Source organism: Lontra canadensis, unplaced genomic scaffold (assembly GCF_010015895.1).
Source record: "Lontra canadensis isolate GAN:19392208 unplaced genomic scaffold, GSC_riverotter_1.0 scaffold13, whole genome shotgun sequence".
Taxonomy (NCBI): domain Eukaryota; kingdom Metazoa; phylum Chordata; class Mammalia; order Carnivora; family Mustelidae; genus Lontra; species Lontra canadensis.
The window spans coordinates 28370898-28391376 of NW_022631007.1; the positions used below are offsets into that span (position 1 = coordinate 28370898).

At 35.1% G+C, this 20479-nt stretch overlaps 1 protein-coding gene across 2 annotated transcripts in view; it reads right to left on the reverse strand.

The window, feature by feature from the left end:
- The window catches only part of LOC116867898 (CD302 antigen), a 131255-nt gene that overhangs the window by 84362 nt on the left and 26414 nt on the right, over positions 1–20479 (reverse strand). For both annotated transcript variants that reach the window (XM_032857903.1, XM_032857901.1), the window contains exons 7-14: positions 19967–20158; positions 18753–18910; positions 17029–17139; positions 16386–16474; positions 16073–16242; positions 13788–13987; positions 11974–12116; positions 674–755 (exon numbers count right to left, since the gene is read on the reverse strand). In XM_032857903.1, coding sequence (XP_032713794.1) covers positions 674–755; positions 11974–12116; positions 13788–13987; positions 16073–16242; positions 16386–16474; positions 17029–17139; positions 18753–18910; positions 19967–20158 — 1145 coding nt within the window. The remainder of the gene's footprint in view (positions 1–673; positions 756–11973; positions 12117–13787; positions 13988–16072; positions 16243–16385; positions 16475–17028; positions 17140–18752; positions 18911–19966; positions 20159–20479) is intronic.

A 20479-nucleotide genomic window follows, 5' to 3' on the forward strand; every position in this document is an offset into this window, starting at 1 on the left:
TTATATTTGGAAAGAATATACAATGAATTGACACAATGGTAATATGGAGTAAATATTTAATAAATTTGAGACTAATTTGCTCTTCTAAGTGTTACCTAAAACCTCTCTTTAGGATAATGTAAACATTTGAAATAGTATTTAAGGTCTTCTTGAGGTTTCCCCAAACAAATTATTTCTCCCAATAAAAATACATTCTTTTTTATGTAACTTTTATATTTTTAGATAATAAAAGTAAAAGCTTCTCATTGTGACAAAAGGAAATAAAAAACAGCACAAAGAAGAAGAAAAACACACTTTACTATCCAAAGATGCCACTATATCTATATATCCATATTTTTCTATTTTTAGGTCTATAGAGAAACTATCTATATGGTTATTTTTTAATTATAAAAAGTATTTATTTATTTATATACGTATGGTTATTTTTTAAAATAAAAGTAAGGCTCGTATCCTTTTTCCTCACTTCATATATGTGAATGTATTTTCATTTCAATAAAGATAGTTCTTCATAATTTTAATGGTTATATGGTTCTCTCTCTCTATATATAAATATATAATATATAAATAAATATAAATATATAAATAAATATATCTTTATAACCATAATATATTATGGTTATAAAGGTGCGGGTGTATGGAAACAAATAATCCCTACAAGAAAGTTTAAACTTACTGGTGTATGATCACTCCACTCCCAGGATCCTTGTAAATCTGGGCTTCTTTTATTCAAACCTATCCACAGCCAACGCTGGTCACTATGTAAAAAGGAAGTATTAAAAAACAATTTGAGCACAGATTTGGCAAAAATATATAGCAGTCACATGTCTAAAATGTTTAAGACATATAAGTTTGTCCTGTCACTAAATGAAAAGCACAATTTCAAGCTCTATTAAGATGCCTTCTGAAATAAAACCGAACTTTAAATATGAGATAGCTATGGAAAAAGTACCACACTTATTAAAACTAACTTTTGAGTCATGTTCTTTATATGAAAGGTAAAAATTATTCTGCTTTGAACTTGAGGGAAAAAAAGGTACATGATTATTCCAAATCTTTTACTGGAGACCTTCAATATTAGATAATGTTTTCCATATAGTCAAAGATAGCAGTGGCCTTTTTTAAAGTGTTTATCTATAACATAATCAAATATATATTTTTAATGCAAAACAAATCAGTTGGCTAAATTTTTATTAAATAAGATCAAGATTTTTAAAAAATTCTTTAATTTCCACAGTCTATTAAGTTTAAAGTAAACAAATATAAGTATTTTTTTTTAAAGATTTTATTTTTAAGGAATCTCTACACCCAAAATGGGACTCAAACTCACAACCCTAAGATCAAGAGTCACATGCTCTACCATCTGAGCCAGCCAGTTGCCACCCCCCCATTTTCTTAAAGATTAAATATCTTCTAAAAGCCAAATTCCATGGGTTATAGCAGAACAACATAATTAAACAGTTATTTAAGTGGTTATATTTAACATTCGTAACTATTATACTTCTATGTACAAGGCATTGAGCTAGGTGCCATGGTAATACAGAGAAGTACAAGACATAACATCTTTCCTCAAATGGCATATAAATTAGTCAGGGAGACAAGACATACATGAACAAAGAAAATAACTGTTTTGGGAAGATATCAAATGATGCAAAATTTGTGTAAATTTTAAACGTTACAAAAATTCAGAGAAAGAAGGTCATTGTGGACGGCAGGAAGTCAGGAAACATTTTCTGAGGCTAGTAGGACAATAGACAGTCATCAAAGGATGGCTAATATTTCTTTTAGAGTCATAATTCGAGTGTTTAACACATGCCAATTTTTGGTTTGACTGAGAAGAGGGACAGACATTCCAAGGAACGATCCATAGAATAACATAGAAGCAGAGACATATATTGTTAATATCCCCTTTCCTCAATTAAACTTATACTTTAGCTAGAAGATACTGCTAATATAAATAGAAGTGATATAAGCATAAAAACATTTTTTTCACCTCTAACTCCTTTTGAAAATATTCTCTAAAATGTTATGTTTTTTATGCTTTTTAAAAAAATTTATTTATTTATTTGAGAGACAGAGAGAGTGTAAGAGTGGAGAGGTCAGAGGGAGAGCAGACTCTCCGAGGTGGGACTCGATCCTGGGACTCCAGGATCATGACCTGAGCCAAAGGCGGTTGCTTAACCAACTGAGCCACCCAGGTGCTCCACACGTTTTAGGCTTTAAAAAAAAATTATTATTATGCTCAATTAGCCAGCATATAGTAAATGATTAGTTTTTGATGTAGTGCTCAATGATTACTTTTTAGGCTTTTTTTTTTTTTTTTTTTTTGACAGAGAGAGGGAGATCACAAGTAGGCAGAGAGGCAGGCAGAGAGAGAGTCAAGCAGGCTCCCTGCTGAGCAGATAGCCCGATGCGGGCCTCGATCCCAGGACCCTGAGATCATGACCTGAGCTGAAGGCAGAGGCTTAACCCATTGAGCCACTCAGGTGCCCTACTTTTTAGGCTTTTTAAGTGGACTTTTAAGGAGACACTTTTTAAGTAGACTATTATCCATGTAAATTGTTTTTTGGTGATGCTGATTACTTTCCAAATAATTTAACCTTCTGATTGCATGTAGTATGCCTGATCAGTATATATGAGTGTATATTACATATGCATAAATAGACACATATATAAGTGTTACATGCCTATAAATACAGCGCATATTAGAGAAGGGGTAAGTTCCAAACCTAAAATTAATCCTTACTCTCAAGCTCAATAGAATGTATGGTATATATGGAATGTATAGCTGAAAAATATGAGTCTGCATTTCAAAAAATTTGCTAGTGAGTCAAGGTTAGAGTAAACTTGATTTTTTTTTTTTTAAGATCTTATTTATTTATTTGACACAGAGAGCGATCACAAGTAGGCAGAGAGGCAGGCAGGCTCCCTGCTGAGCAGAGAGCCCGATGCAGGGCTCGATCCCAAGACCCTGGGATCATGACCTGAGCCAAAGGCAGGGGCTTAACCCACTGAGCCACCCAGGCGCTCCTTGATTTTTTTTTTTTTTTTAAGATTTTATTTATTTACTTGTGAGAGAGAGAGAGAGAGAGAGAAAGCACAAGCAGTGGGGAGCGGGAAGGCAGGCAGAGTGATAAGCAGACTCCATGTTGAGCAAGGAGCCCAATGCAGGACTCAATCCCAGGACCCTAGGATCATGACCTGAGCTGAAGGCAGATGTGCTATTGACTGAGCCACCCAGGCATCCTGAGCAAACTGAATTTTAAAGTAATTTCTCGTTTTAATAAAATAATTGATTTCCTTTACCTCTTTCCTCTATTCAACATTCCCCTATACTTAAATATAAAAAAATACTTTTCATCTTTTCAGTCTTAAGCTTTTCAACTTATCGCAATGGAATGAAGGCAATCCCCTTTCAGTCTTTATTGTTATACTGTTTTCTTTCACAGACAAAGACGACCAATTTGCAGATTTCAGATAATCCAGTGGACAATTAAGTCCAGTCTAAATTTAGCAGCTATAAGAGGAATTTGCAATTTGTGTCTTCAACTATTCAGAGCTTTCTAACAGGCCTCCAAATTTATCATACTTCCCAACTGCTGAATTTCTAAACCACAGGGTCTAGATAATTGCCATATACAGTATAATTAAAGTCAGATAGGTAAAATAAAGAGGAGGTTAATTTTTGTTTTCTCGTTCCTTTGAGATGTGAATTTATTTCTTTCAAATCTGTGCACATAATGTATTAGAGCCTGGGGAATTTGTGCACATTTTGTGTTTCCCTAAAGTAAGCCTTAGATAGCCTATCTTCTTTCTAAAACCAACAGTACAACCATGAAGATAGTCAAAGGTCATTTGTAACCTGCATTTACTGAATAGTCAGCTCCCACAGAAAGCCTTTTTAGAGACCTGTCTCTAATCTTTCTACCCAGTCCTCTTTTAGCTCCATCTCGGCTCACTTAGAAAACTCTGCTTTTCAAGCTCAGTTCTGCCTCCTTGGTGGCATCTCATAAAATAGTTTCCTAGAAAACACAATTTGCCTCATTGTCTACAATTTTTTAATCTTTACTACCTTCTGAGATTGAACTTCATTTTAATGCAGACATTTATAGTTTTTAGCTCCTAATTCAAGAGATTCATTAGTATGTTATAAATATAGAAAATAGTAGGTACTTGTGTTTTTTTTCTACGTGTGGCAAGAAGTGGAAAATATTTCCTCAATTCTAACTTATTTCTGATTTATCTATAGGCAGATAAAGAGAAGAAATTGAAAATCACATGACATTGCATACCTCTTATGTGGATTTAAAAAATTTGAGGGAAAAGATGGATCATAATTGGAGAATTAAATCAAATGGAAAATGTCTCTCTCTTTATAAATTTTTCTCCTACAAGCACTAAGTATATGGATTTAGGGTATTAGGTTAAGAAGACATTGCAGGAAAGGTTAATATGTGTATCTGTGTTAAAATTCATGCTCTCAATCAAATTTCCTGCTGCATCTGGTTTCTAAGGAAAACAGTATCTCAGCTATAAACTCCAATAAATACTATTTGATGAGGGCATTTAGTCTGCAAAGCCTTAGATTTATATCTAAATCCATTCATGCCACATCACAGGAGGTAGTACACACAGCAGCAACAGCATTGCAAACAAGGCTTTCTCCTTTAATCCTAAAACTATTTTTGTTCCACAATGGCTTTCCCTGGTGGGCTGCCATTAAGAGTTACAAGGATCTTAGAGCCATAATGACTTTGTACACCATGAATCCTTTTTACTGAAATACAAATAGAGACATGGAAATTAGATTGCAAGAAGTATAGCAGTAATCTGACTTAACTCCTTGGCATGCAATACACAATTTGGGCAATGGACATCTGAGAAAGGTCAATTCCTGCAATAAAAAAGTAAGGACTTCAAGGAGTTAGCTTTAGAATCATTTTCTGATATAAATGAGTTTATTTCCTACCTTCCCTTCAAGCCACGGTTACAATATTGGTTTTAGAATACATTGTCTTTCTAAGTATAGCATGGGCAAATGATCGCTTTACTAATGGAGCACCTAGTAAGCAGACAACAGTCTGCTTAATAACCCAGCATATATCAGCTGGTAGGTTAAGAGTACAAATAAAAAATGGTGCCTATGAATGAAAGGATTATGGTGTTTTGTTTTTTCTTTGCACTCTTTTGTTTTCAAAATTAAATATATATTACTTTCGTGATCAGAAAAGAAATGAAACATTGTTGTACATTCTTTGGAAAATAAACTATATGCATATTAGAAAATGGAAAGGATTTACATTAAATGCTAATTATGTTTATAACAGAGCTAAGATTTGAGGTGATTTTTGTTTTTTTCATTGTCACTTTTATATTCCCCAAATCTTTTTTTTTTTAAGATTTTATTTATTCATTTATTTGAGAGAGAGAGAGAGCACAAGCAAGCAGAGAGAGAGAGAGAGAGAGGAGGAAGCAGGCTTCCCGCTGAGCAGAGAGCCCGATGTGGGGCTCAATCCCAGGACCCTGAGATCATGACCTGAGCCGAAGGCAGAGGCTTTAACCCACTGAGCCACCCAGGCGCCCCCCGCCAAATCTTACATAATGAACTTGTATTAATTTCTTAATTGAAAGGAAAATCAGCATGTGTGATCAGAAACAAAGAAATAAATCAAGAAAATTCCTTCATTACCTCACACTCATTTTATTTTGTAGTGTAATATATATTACACTTATATGTATATAAAAGCTCTTAGTGATCATTTATATCACATATGATATTCTATTTTCCATCAATTGATTCCCACAAATACCTACAACCTCATCACTTAGTACTTATCTATGGCTCCCTGTTCCAGTTAAAGATTTCTAACCTCTTGCTTGGTATTAGCCAAAATCCATTTTGTTTATGTCAGTATTTTACTTAAAAATACTTTGGCCTAGACAGTTGGATGCTGTGTGTGTCAAGCTTGAGATCTAGGGGCCAGTAAAGTGCTTTGCTCAAAATTCTCACTTCAGGGAGCATCAGGAGGGTATCAGAGTATGTTCCAGAGGCAGCCACCACAAGGATGTCTGTTATCTAAAGCCACACCTGAGGTTTTGGTTATTAGCAGAGAGAATATCAGAAATAGGTACATATCAGCAAAAGTAGAAGCTTATTAATCAGCTTGATGTTTCACTCAATAGTGAAACTGAAATTATTTAAGATATGGGGAATAGCTAAATTATTTAGGGACACTCACACCCATCATGAAAGGTTACTACTTTCTGGTGAGGCTGGTAGCCAGTTACCATTAGAAATGAATCTGGGGCGGGGCGCCTGGGTGGCTCAGTGGGTTAAAGCCTCTGCTTTCGGCTCAGGTCATGATCCCAGGGTCCTGGGATCGAGCCCCGCATCGGGCTCTCTGCTCAGCAGGGAGCCTGCTTTCCTTCCTCTCTCTCTGCCTGCCTCTCTGCCTACTTGTGATCTCTGTCTGTCAAATAAATTAAAAAAAAAAAATTAAAAAAAAAAAAAAGAAATGGATCTGGGGCTTGATCTCTAAATTGTGCCATGTCTAGTCATGTAGAACATGTAATGGGAACAGAATCCTGCCTCAGGAATATTGTCAAATAAACCTAAAATGAACCTTCCTTGCAAAATGGTGGTTGGAACACCTAGGATAGACTGCTGGGATGTTGGAAGCTTATGAAACAGATTGTATGAAATAAGTATTGTGTCTACTTCAATGAATACTTAATAAATGTTTGTATATGTGGAAAGATTTGATCTGAATTTTCTATTCATTATAATCTACTCTCAAGGTTGTGGGGAGTAGCTAAGAAACACTAGCCTCAAAAGGAAATTAAGAGTTTGGGTATCCAAATTAGCTCAGGTTAGTGTGCAATGAAATCTTGTATAATAACTTCTAGGGCTAGAAATGAAGTCCAGAATGTCTGCACTTCTATGATAAATGCTTAATAAATGAGTATTTATGGAACACATGTACTATATTTTGGATCAAGTTTCCAGCACATTGTAGTGAGACTTCCCTTTTTTTAAATGAGAAAAACAATAATAGGTATATGAATGTAAATCTGGAAAATGTGGGAAAACGTTCAAACATTTCAAAAATCACTCAAAAATCTTATCTTCCAGAGGTAACAATGATTATCTTTCTTTGATGGATTTTTATAATCTACTTTTAAATGTAAATAGCATATTTTTTATTCTTTCATAATTTGCTTTTCCTCCCACTTAATATATTATAAATATTTGCATGTTATAATTTTAAAAAGTCTTAATGCTCAAGGTATAAATTCCAAAGATCAATAACAGTGATGATAATAGGAATCTTTACCTTTTTTCTGACTTTTACAGAAATGCATTTAACGTTTACTAATTAAATGTGATATGGCTATTGGTGAACTATCCTTCTATTCTTTTTTGGGTAAGATTTTATTTATTTATTTATTTATTTGAGAGAGAGAAAGTGAGAGAGCACACAAGCAGGGATTGGGGCAGAGGGAGAAGCAGGCTCCCTGCTGATCAAGAAACCTGATTGTGACCTGGGATCAAGGACCCTGGGATCAAGGCCTGAGTTGAGGGCAGACACTTAATCAACTGAGACACCCAAGTGCCCCTAACCATCTATTCTTACTTTACCAATAATTTGTACATTAATTATGTTAACTTTATGATCCATTTACATGGTAAACCAGGAATGAATAGTGAATTTTACCAGATGTATTTTTAGCACCCAGTAAGATGCTCATATGATATTTGACCTGATATACAGAGTTCCTAGCACTAACCCAAACTTGTATCCTTGGAAGAAATCCTACATGGTCAAGGTATGTTATTTTGATGTACTATAATGAAGTGGGTGAAGAAAGTGGGCTCTAATGGGTTCAAATATTGGATCCTTATTATTTATATAACTATGGGCAAGTTGTTTTACTTCTCTGTATCTGTTTTCTCATTTAGACAAAATAGGCATTGTAATAGTACCTACCTCATAGGTTGTTGTAAGGATTAAATGAGCTAATAGAAAACATTTAGGACATTATAAGCACTATGCCAGTGTTTGTTATTCTATCATTTATCAGTATTTACTTTTTCAAGTCTAGTCTTGAAGTTGGTCTGTAATTCTTTGTGCTCTTGTTGATGGGCTTTGATATCAGAATTAAACTAGTTTGTGAAATAAACCAGATGTCTATATCAGTTTCTATATAATGGAATACAAGCTCTTGCTTGTATTACTGAAATATAAGGTAATGATCTCTTCTTTAAAATGTGAAGAAATTCACATATAGAACCATATATTATACTTCCTATCTCTTTCTTGGAAGAATCCTTGTCAACTTTTTCCATTTCTTTCATGGATATTAAATTACTTGGTTGTTACTTATCACATCAATTGTATAGTAATTTGTATCTCTCTAGAAATTATTCATTTTAACAACTTCATTTGTAACAGCATAGAATTTTGCATGGTATTCTTACCAATTAAAAAATTTCTCCATGAAACAGGTGTTATAATTCCTTATTAAGTCTTCATTTTTAAGTATCTTTATATAAAATCTTTTAGGTTCTTTCTTATGGTTTTCTTGTATTTATGTTGAAATTTATTTTTACTATTAGGTGAATGCTTATTTCCATTATTTTTGTTTAATAATTAAAGCTCTTAGAGCTATTAAGGTACAACCAACTATAGCCTTGGCTATATCCCATGAATTTCAGAATGAGTGTTGTTATTATCATCTGTACAGTTTTGATTTATTTGCCAAAAAAGCTACTTAAAAACATTGAATTTATAAGTGGATAGGATTTGACTTCACTTCTTATGTACCTGTATAATTTCACCACTTTGGAATTTTAGATTTTCTTTTTAGCCTAATAGGTCAATTATTGTAAGTGATAACAGGCAAAGAGCCTGAAGAGAAAATATATATAGACTTTGTAATACATGAACAAAGAGGATATTGTTAAATCAATCTTAATTATACTATTTGTATATTATTTCCTTTTGTCTGTCTCACTGGTTGATGAATCAGGCAAGTGTTAAAGTCTCTCATTATTGTTATTTATTGAAAGATTTCACTAATATAATTAATATTTTTGTTTCATATATTTTGATGCCAATATTTTTAAAAGTGTAATGGTTCTTGACTATTATAATGTCATTATAGATTGTATCTTTATTCAATATGAAAGAGATATCATTTCCCCATATGGTACATTTTTACTTCACTTGTATTTTATCTAATATTAATACTGTGACTCCAGTTTTTGTTCACATTTGTACAATATTTTTGCTCATTCTCTTAATTTTCCCATTTTAGTTACTGTATTAAGTTTGTGATTATTAACTCAAATGTTCTTTAGGTTAAAATGGAACAAGAATATAACATAAGTAAAGTGGGTCAAGGAGTAAGAAATTAGAGACCACCACAAATTGTAGAGTGATGCCTTATTTTAGTGGGCCACTGGCTACTTGGGACTAACTAATTATTGCTACAATATGAAAATGTATCCTGTTGGTTTAATTTTTAAAGAAGTGTTAAAAATGTGGATTTTTATCAAAATTTCTCAACTTTGAGACACTTTGTAGCTTCTTCCTTCTAGGAAAAGAACATCATCATACTCTTTGGGCTGAATAGGTACTTACTGGCAAGGTTTGTTTGAGTTATCTTTCAACAGCATATAGTTGTATTTCATTATTGAAGAAATTCGCAGACTTAGACTTAAACATAGCTGATAATAGACAAATTTGGTTTTCTGCCATCTTGCTTTATATTGGATTTCATGCTTTGCTATTTCCTTTATAATTTACTACATAAACTTTTTTTCACCCATTACATATTCAGTAGATAAACATGCTCTGTTTTAAAAATGTATATAATCTGTGTTTCTAAATATGACTTCTTGGTAAATGAGGAATTTATTATACTTTCATTATTTACAACCATTTTATTTCTTTATATCCCAGTTTTTGTTTATAAACAGAGTTAAAAATCTGGTCTTATTAAAATATTCTAATGTTTCTCTTTCAGGATTTAGGATAATTTCTATTTTTATTATTATATATACATGTTGCATTATTTAGACTGGAGGAGTTTTACATTATATGTTCTTCCTCCCAATTCTTTTAAAATAAATTACCTATTCATGTGCTCTTGATTTTTAATTCATCTCTCAGCTGGAATGTGTCCTTGAATTTTTTTCAAGAAGGAAGCTATAGGGTTATATCAATTATAATCTTCACAAACAAAAAGCAATGTAATTGAGAACTAAAATTAATATATTGCAAACATTTTCCGCCTCAAAACTCTGTTTTTTTAAAAGATTTTATCCATTTACTTGATAGGAAGAGAGTGTGCACAAGCAGGGGGAGTGGGAGAAGGAGAAGCCGGCTCCCCAAGCTGGATGTAGGGCTCCATCCCAGGACCCTGGGATCATGACCTGAGCTGAAGGCAAATGCTTAACTGACTGAGCCACCTAGGAGCCCCAACCTCAAAACTCTTTAAACGTCAGTTTTTAAATGCCTCCTTAGACAACTATCATATGATCTCCCTGATATGAGGAAGGGGAGATGCAACGTGGGGGGTTTGGTGGGTAGGAAAAGAATAAATGAAACACGATGGGATAGGGAGGGAGACAAGCCATAAGAGACTCTTAATCTCACAAAACAAACTGAGGACTGGGGGAGGGGGTAAGGGAGAGGGTGATTGGGTTATGGACATTGGGGAGGGTATGTGCTATGGTGAGTGCTGTGAAGTGTGTAAACCTGGCGATTCACAGACCTGTACCTCTGGGGCTAATAATACATTATATGTTAATAAAAAATAAAAAAAATTAAATGCCTTCTTACATTTAATGTCCTAAAGAAGAAGACTACCTGGGTTTTGTGTTTTGTCACCTGTTTCGTTTATTTAATTTTTTTGCTGTTTTTCTTTCAGGCTTTTGTTTGAATCAAAATGGTAAGGAAAGTATTCACCAGGATATGTCTAAATGGTAATTTGTTTTCCATAATTTTGCCTGGTCTACCCTGAATCCTTGATTTACAGATTTGGGTCTTCTTTTCAGTTCATAAAAATGAGGGAAGAAAAAAAATAAATTTGTGAAGTTGAAGGCCCTCATACTCATGTATTCTCCCAAAGCTTCAGAGAAATTTTCTCCTATGATAGCATCACCTCATCCATCTTCCTCCACATTGTCCCTATAGACATCAGGAAAATCATTCAGGAATCCTCCCATCAAAACATCAAAATCACAAGGGCTTACTGATTCTGTCTCTGTAGCATCTCTATTACCTCCTTATTTTCATATTCTCCCTACCCATTCTCAAAGTAGTTTTCCACAAAAGGGCTGTAATATCCTTCTAATTACTTGCCCCGCATCTACTTACTATTTCTCTCTTTCTCCCTCTCTCTCTTTATATATACACACATATAAACACACTTTGTTGTTTTGCTTATCGACTAAAGGTCAAACTCCTTCCCTAACAAAGGATGCACCAACTTCATATCCATATCTCATTTTCTAGCTAATGGTATGACTCATTTCTCCCTGACCATATTTATACACTCTGGTCTCAGTACCTTAGCTAATGTTCTGTTTTCTCTGGCTCCTTCTCCTGGTCTTACCTTTCAAAATACTACCTTACCTTCTCAGAACCATCCTTCTTCATAACATTTTTCCCAATTATACCTCCCCAAAGCATTTCATCCATCTTTAGAAATCCCATGGTCCCTACTTATCTTTGTTCTAGATTTTCACCATACTCCTCTTATCCCCATTGTTGGACTTTATCATGCTAGATAAAGGATGGGGATTCAATCTCCCACACTATAAAAAAAACACTTTTTATAGTGTTTTGCACATAAAAAAAAAAAAACTGCTTAGCGCTGAATGACCCTTTTACAAAATAAAACATGTCAATTCTGAATACCTGGAGGACATCGAATTTAGCATAGAAGATCTCATTCTAAAAGTATTACCTGAACCGGTCCATTAAAAAGTGAAGAAATTCCTTTACTTCATCCATATGAGTGAAGCTAGGAAGGTGTCCTCCAAGAGCTTGGCAGAATCTCTCAGCTTCTTCCCAGTTCCTTTTTCTTACAACTCTTTCTATATGAAACAGCTTAACAAGACACAATGTTAATCTCTTTTCTGGCATAATCATAAAGTATTCATAATTTCAAAGTTTATTATGGTCAAATGTGTAGGTTTTTAAAGTGGGTTTATTTGAATTCAAATATAATTAACATACAGTGTTATATTAGTTTCAGGTGTACAACAGAATGATTCAACTATTCAATACATTACTCAGCGCTTACCATAAGTGTACTCGTTCATCCCCATCACCTATTTCACCCATCCCTCCACCCACTTCCCCTCAGTTTGTTCTCTACAGTTAAGAGTCTGGTTTTGGTTTTTCTTTTTTATTCCTTTGCTCATTTATTTTGTTTCTTAAATTCAAATGTGTAGGTCTCTGAAAGGGATTCTTACAGGTATATAATAAGGAAAATGTTTTTATTTTTACCTGTAATTAAAACAGGTGAAAAAAAACATATACCATGACACAAACAGGACCCGCTGAAAGTGTCAACTGAAGGCCAGCACAGGTGCCAGCTACTGCTGTCAGTAGAGTGAAAGAGTGACTTTCCTCACCTGGATGGGGAACTGCTCCAACAAGACACCTGCAATTCTCCTGCATTCCTAGGACCACCCAGTAAGGTTATAAAGGATACACATGAATACTTTGGGAGTAGACTTCTGCAGAGAAATGTGCTAAGAACATAATTATGGACATACTATACTAAGACCTGTACATGTACAGGCCTATTTTCTGATGAAGATGAATCAAAGGGTAATATTGACAGAGAGTGGCAAAACAAAACTTGCCACTTCAGACTCTTTGGTTTGTGATGACTAATTGTTTTCAAAAAAAGAAGAAGAAGAGATTATACAATGGTAGATCGAATTATTGATCCCAATTCTTCAGTTCCCTGTGATATAACTGTACATTCTTGCTATGGCCTCCTGGTGGGTGACATACACTCCTCTATACCTTGGTTTGGGGCCTGGCTATGTGACTTTGCTGTGATCAATGGCATATTAGAGGAGGTACAGTGAACAGAGGCCTGAAATGTGCTTACATGCTTAGGCTTGCCTCTCAGGCTCCGGCAGTTGACCGTGAGAAGAACAAGCCCCTGATAGCTACTGTCCCATCAGCCCGAGACCCAGTCAAAAGGAAGCACATCCAACTCACAGCCTGGAGCCCAGCAGAGCTGACCCACAGTTGAAAGCAGAGCTCACCATTTAAGCCTAAACTAAAACAATCAATCCTTATTTGACCCAGAGATCTGTGAACACGAGACGAAATGTTTGTTGTTACAGACACTGAATTTTGGGGGATGGTATGTAATAGTTTCTTTGTGGGAACAGCTGACTGATACAGGCCTGAAAAAAAATTTTTTTTTAATGTAAGAAGTGATAAAATTCTTCATTTGACAACAAGGATTAGAGGGATATGAGAATCATAAGCAAAGTATGTAGCATGTAGCTTACTTAACTTCTCAGAACAAAAGAACACTAAGAATGAGCCAGTTCTGGCTCTGGCATTGCTCTTTTGGGTAGGACATGAGTTCATGTGAGGATTAGTTGTCTCATGACAAAGGTTCAATGGCGTTCCCAAACATGCTGGTAGGTTACATATGTGCCTGAAGAGAAGCATAATTTCTACAAGCATATGGACTAGGATAGTAGAAAGATAACCTCATTAAAGAACTGAATGAGAATGTTACTTTACCTTATAACAAGAAAGACTTGAAGGGAAACTATCCCAGCCTTCAGGACAGGGGTCTTCAGGCTTGGGAGCTACTTCTTCAGGCTGAATGGGCCCACTTATTTTCTTGCAAACTGAAAGTGCTCTGAAGTTTCTGCAGTCTTTCACCTCCCACTTTCCAAGAGACTTTCCAGTAGCCATAGCCACACACCCGCCTGGAGAAGCTGGGGTTGAAACATTACATTTGAAAATTAAAGTCCAAACATTTTCTAGTGTCCTTACCCTTTATCTGGGCCAAGGTCTGGAGAAAGAATATAAAAGACAACAGAAGAAAGAAATGTGTGGTTCATAATAATGATGACGACAATGATGACCATGATGGTAATAAAGAGAAGTGTTTATTACTTGCCAGGTACTATTCTAACAGGATCAAATTAATCAGTCCTTACAACAGACCTCCAGAGTATCATACTAAGGTGCATTGAGGATTAGTGACTTGTCCAGGGTCACATGTTAGTTAAGTGGTTGATCAGAACTGGAACTCAGTTGGTCTGTATCTGCAGCTGTAGCCTAAATCACTAAGCTGCTCAGCATAGCCTAAGGGATTCATATTACCTTAACAACTTTAAACAGTTTTTAAGGAACTTAGTAACCCTCAAAATGAAACTCTTTCACATTCAGATCGAAAGGAAAAGGCAGTACAATAAAGAGAAGGAGGTGTATAGTAACACACATTTGTTTTCTACTTATTTTTTGGCTGCAAGAATTTTATTTATTCACAATATTAAGAGAAAGCTTATATTATCAGATCCATTTTTCAGATGAAGAAAAAGTGACTTGCCACAAGTGCCATGTTCCCTTTTATATTCTACCACACTGAATGAAATGGGCAAGAGACAAGAACATAGGTTGGAAAGTAATAAGGACAACTTCTGTTCCACCAAACAGACATGGTCTCATGTCTCATACATGGACAGCAACTGGAACAAAGGACTGGGAGAAAAATGCTATGTTGCCCTGGTGGGGTGTCTTATTTTCCCCCTGTTCTACCCCCGACCCATGCCTTGTCCATGATGGACCATGCTGGCTGAAGCAGGGAGTAATTATGGTAAAGAGAGCTCAGTGATAGTCTTTCTGACTATAGGACTGAGAGAATAGTCATTGTGGCTACTTTCTGAGCTCCTCTCCAACCACTGAGGCTTTTCTATGAAGAAGATGATATTGACTCTAAGATATCTGAATGTCTATAAAAGAAATCCCATATGTTTTGTATATTAGAACATTATAAACATTATAATCATATATATATTTAGAACATACATATAATTATCATCATATATAATTATAATTAAAACATTATAATCTAAGGCAAGATTTAACTAGGATTATCACCTGTATCCTCCATCTTCCACAAGTAAAAAGATGACTTTGTTATCAATACCATTCATATTTATGGTGGTGACCATCTATTTCAAATTTTGTGGGCATTCTCTATTTCAAATATTATGTTTCATTATGCACTCATATGTTCTAGTTACTGGGTTATAAAAAGTGGTCTTCATGATCACATGGTAAAGAAACAAGAAAATATAAATAATCCAAAGGAAGAAAAGTTGAATACTTTCTAACTCTAATGTAGTCTAACTCTGGTCTTATAGAAAGCCAAAATCCTTTACACAGCATTGGACTGAAATCACGGCATCCGGATTTTAGCGATTCAATAACCAGGCAACATTTGTCAAGTAAATCACCTTTCTGAGACTCAGTCTTTCAACTCTAAAATCAAAAGGGACTTCTGAGGTCTTTTTTGGTTCAAAATGTTCTAATTTGATGGCTAATTATGTTCAATGCTTTGAGCTGGTTGAAGAAAGATGAACTAACTTTCAGAATAAACCATACCTACAATATTGCCTCCTTAATTTTTACCCATTTGGAATAATAGAAATAAACACATTCAATTGTGAAGAAGTTAAGAAGCAGAGAGGTGAAAACGTAAAGCACTTCAAAATGAAGCTTCTAGATTCTGTTTGAGGCTTAGATGGAAAAGATAAAAAAAAAAAAACACCTCACATTGATGATTCTAGCTTTGTGCCATTAGAGGGTGGTTTCTGAGAACTGAGTTTTTAAACTCCTTTTTGGGGATTATTACCAAGGACTACTTAGGAAAACATAGTCACTGCTTCCATTTATGGTTCCTTAGACAGACTCTCATCCTGAAGATGATCATTTCCCTCACATTTCAAAGCTAAGTGAAGACCATACCTGGGAGGTATAATGCATTTCACAAATCATCATATTCCACTCCTTACCTGGCTCAAGAAAATTCCAGTTGGAAAAGGTTACAGCTTGCTTTACTCCACCAACACCTGTCCAGCTATACTCTCCATGTGAATCTATATCTCTCAGGCCAGTCCAGAAGTATTTTCCTGGAGATTTAGTATACTTTTTAATCATGTCATTCAAGTACTCTTGCTCAAATCTACAAAACAAGAGTTAGCAGGTGCTTTTATAGTGATTGAATTACTAGGTATATTGAAGATGCATCTTTTTCTTAGGAGACTTACTTAGTAAAGCTAACTCAGAGTTAAAAGCTCACAAGTACATGTTTCCTGATGGTCATACCTGCTAGTTATAGTCAGATTGCATTTGGTTCCAAAAGGGACTTCATCCTTATAAATCTTGTAACAGGTTTCTCCATGTCTTTTCCAGCCCTAAATCCAAGGAGAAGTATCACACTGTTCAGACTTAATGTCCCCCTCTAATAAGAAGGATTCTACTACACTGATAACAGCTCACATTTAGAGAAGTCAAGGACATGGCCTGTACATTCATACACATGATGAAGGTGGGTTACAACTCCATAGATAACTCCAACAGGATTGTGAGCCTGTGTCAGACAGGAGTGTCTTATTTCTCCTTACCTCCGGGACCTAGCTCCTCATAAGACTATAATGTTGTTGGTTGAACTATTTTTGGAGAGGGAAAAGATAAATGGGGGAAGTAAAGACATCAGCCTTAAGGATTATAATCACATAGATTTTTATAGAAATCATGAATAGGTAACTCTTTTTTCTATAATGTTTTTTCTTCTGTAAGAATGCTAATATGTAATGATTCACTGCTCTCTGATTTGCTCTAATGTAAATGAATAGAAGGCAGTCATTTCTTCTGTTTCCCAAGTCTGAATTGTTTCAGTCTCACCTATCATTCTTGACGAAGAAGGTGTAATTCTGCTTGGAAAAACTTACGCAGGGACTTTACATACCTCATCTGGAGGACACATCTTGTCAGATGTCGTATCATTCATTTGTTCTCCCTTTTTCTTACATACATATTTAAGTTTCTCTTCACACGACTGGACTTTCCACTGACCTAGCTTTTTAAAAATAGAAAAAAAAATTTTTCCACAGAGAAATTATTTGCCATATATTTAGAGTTGAACTCTGACTTATTTTAAATCAAGATAGTTTCTTCTAACAATACTGTGTGCAAGAGGCAAGGGGAGGGGAAGGGGAGAAAAGAGAAAATAAATGACTACATCTGTGAATATACTCCTAGAAAATACTACCCAACATGCCTGCAAGGTTGTGGCTCACCGCCTGTTATTTTAGCACCACCTCAATATCATAGTGGAGATGAATTCCATTTTCTTACAAGAGTAACAATAAAACCATTGAAGGACATTTAGTCCAGGAGTTGAAAAAAGAAGAACTCAGCCTACACATAGTTGACAGTGTTCAAGCCTTCTTCCACATGACATGGCCAATGTTTGCCCATTGATGAAAAACTTTTGGATATGTCAACCAACCATGCTATTTCAATCTCCTCATATATAACATAATCATGATAGTTAAAACAGTTACTCTCCAAGAATTCCAGAATCAAAAGTTCTTTCCACTCTATTTCAGCTTAGACTTCAAAGTTCTCTCTTCCAAATACGCTACTTAATATTAATTTTGCTTAAGTCACTCTGCTTTCTTCAAATTAAATTTCAACAAGTCAATTGTGATAAGGGTCAATTTTGAACACTGGAATGCTATCTAGGTATGTTATCAGTGTAGTCTTGTCTATGAAATCTCATTTCTATCTTTGACCTCTACCAAAAAAATTTTAAAAATCCTTTAAATAGAGCACCAAATATGACACCCTTCTAATTTCATCTTTGACACCTTTCTGGATATCTCTTTACCCTTGAAACACTCCTAAATACGCATAACATTTGCTACTTCCACTTAAGTCTCTCTAAAAGTCTGGGGGACACAAGCCCCCTAAATAATTAGGAGTCCCTAGGAAAATGATACAAACAAAATATAAAGGTAAACATGTCTTTTCTCTCAACATACAGTCTATTTTGGACTATTAACTAAAGCATGTTCAATAAATAGCTAAGCATTCCACATAAGAAAGATGTTCTCTGAAAAACATTAGACCTAATTTTAAATTAATTATTAATTAATTAATTAATTTTAAAAGATTTTTTTTTTTAAGTAATTTCTATATCTAATGTGGTGCTCAAACTCACAACCCAGTGATCAAGAGTCACACGCTCCATCGACTAAGCCAGCTAGGCACCCCTAGATCTAATTTTTAAACAAAAATATTTTTTCACTTCTTAAAGTAAGATTAATATAAAAATCTGAACATGAATTCAGAAGATGGGATTTTTCCCTTAAGCTGTGGCTATATGTTAAATATACTGTTGGTCCAGAGAGAAAGCAGCTTATTAGAACCAATCTGGCACAACAATTGAGTACTAACAGAATTTCCTTCATGTGTTTCAGACCATAGCAGATACTCTCAGACAGGAAGTGCATTGCTTATTTAGTTGTTTTATTTGCCTCCTTTTTTCTAGTAGCTTCCAGAAAGACAATCTACCGGGCTCTTACGTTTTATTTTCTTTCCAGGCTTAAACAAATATCCCAACCAAAGTCATTTTAACATTATTTGGTATACAATAAGAATATAAATAAGCCATAGAAAGTTTCCTACCTTTCCTAAATAGGAAACACAGTTGGGAGTCTTATTGTAGGGAACATTTGGCTCATTCTTACTCCAATATGTTAGAGTAACTTCAGTACCATCAGACCACTGAAATAAACTTGGAACATTTTTGTTCTTAAGACCTATCCATATTTCCTCTTCGGCATCTAAAAGAAAAATATTTTGTTTATTTGGTTTTACTCAATTACATAGTTCAATATGTACATTGTCACTGATTTTTACATTCTGATAATGGGTTTGTTTTTTTTTTAAAGATTTTATTTATTTATTTGACAGACAGAGATCACAAGTAGGCAGAGAAGCAGGCAGAGAGAGAGAGGAAGGGAAGCAGGCTCCCCGCTGAGCAGAGAGCCTGATGCGGGGCTCAATCCCAGGACCCTGAGACCATGACCTGAGCCGAAGGCAGAGGCTTAACCCACTGAGCCACCCAGGCGCCCCTGATAATGGGGTTTTAGGAGCCTCAATGGTTGTAATGAATCTATGAAAATACTGATAATTTAGGCAGGCCAGAAGTCAAGGGCTTTTCAGGGTACTTATGCAGTCAAGAGTTCATAGTGGAACAGCCAAGTTGTGATCTGCAGGTTAGGTGTTCCTGATTCCTGATTTAGATAAACTTTGCTTTATGGGGTATACAGGTTTCCTCTTGTCCACCCCTGCCCCGGGATGATGCTGCTGCCTTCACAGGGGAAAAAATACCATGCCGACACAGAATAGGTGTCTATTGTTAGCTATTATTATTAGTGAATCCTAGAAGGTGGATATGATACTGCGCATCTAGTGTATTTTTGTTCTTCAGTCTTTAGCTTTTAAATAACTACAAAAGTGAAATAATCATCACAAGCATCTGGAGCAACTTAAATAGGTTTTAGCTTATGAGATGAGGAAAATTATTCAATCACTGGCTATACTGTCAAATTGACAGCTACTAGCTATGTGTGGCTATTTGTAAATTAATTAAAATTAAATAAAAATAAAAATCAGTTCCTCAGTTACACTTCATGTCCTCACAAGCCCCAAACGGCTGGTGGCCGCAGTATTGGACAGTGCAGATTATAGAACATTTCCATCATCACAGAAAATTCTATTGGACAGTGCAAATCTGTAAGGACCAAACTGTAAGCTTTCATTCCTACCAAGAATCTAAAAATAGGGGCACTTTAGAACATTTCAAACCTCTCAAATAGGATATTTTAAAAACTTACCCCCATTATGGAGTTTTGTGACAACCACCTCCACATCTGCTAAAGAATGAATGCTGATGAGATTGCCATTCAAGGCTTTGCATTTTGTATGTGCCTTATCCCAGGAATCACTTTCATTTACCAGCAGATAGCAAAACCCATTATTTGACAGCCAGCCTGCATCACAGTGTGTGTCTGAATATGTCCAAACATCTGCAGGAAAAACAGCTATTTATATTCCAGTAAAGATACATCTATTTTGAATCAATAACATTGCAAATTCTTTCTTCTTAAATCATGAGGATTCTGGAAAGCTGGGGAATGGGATGTCAAATAGCACAGGGACATGAATTTATGTGGTGCTTCATTCTACATCTTAAGAGTGACTGCAGGGATACAGGTAATTATATGACTGTAATGTGATACAAACGTGCTACATGATTAGGCTCCAACTATTTGAGAAGGGACTGCCTTTAGTCCTAACAGACAGGAGGATGGTGTCAGGTAAGCCACTTGTTAACAAATCTCTTCCTT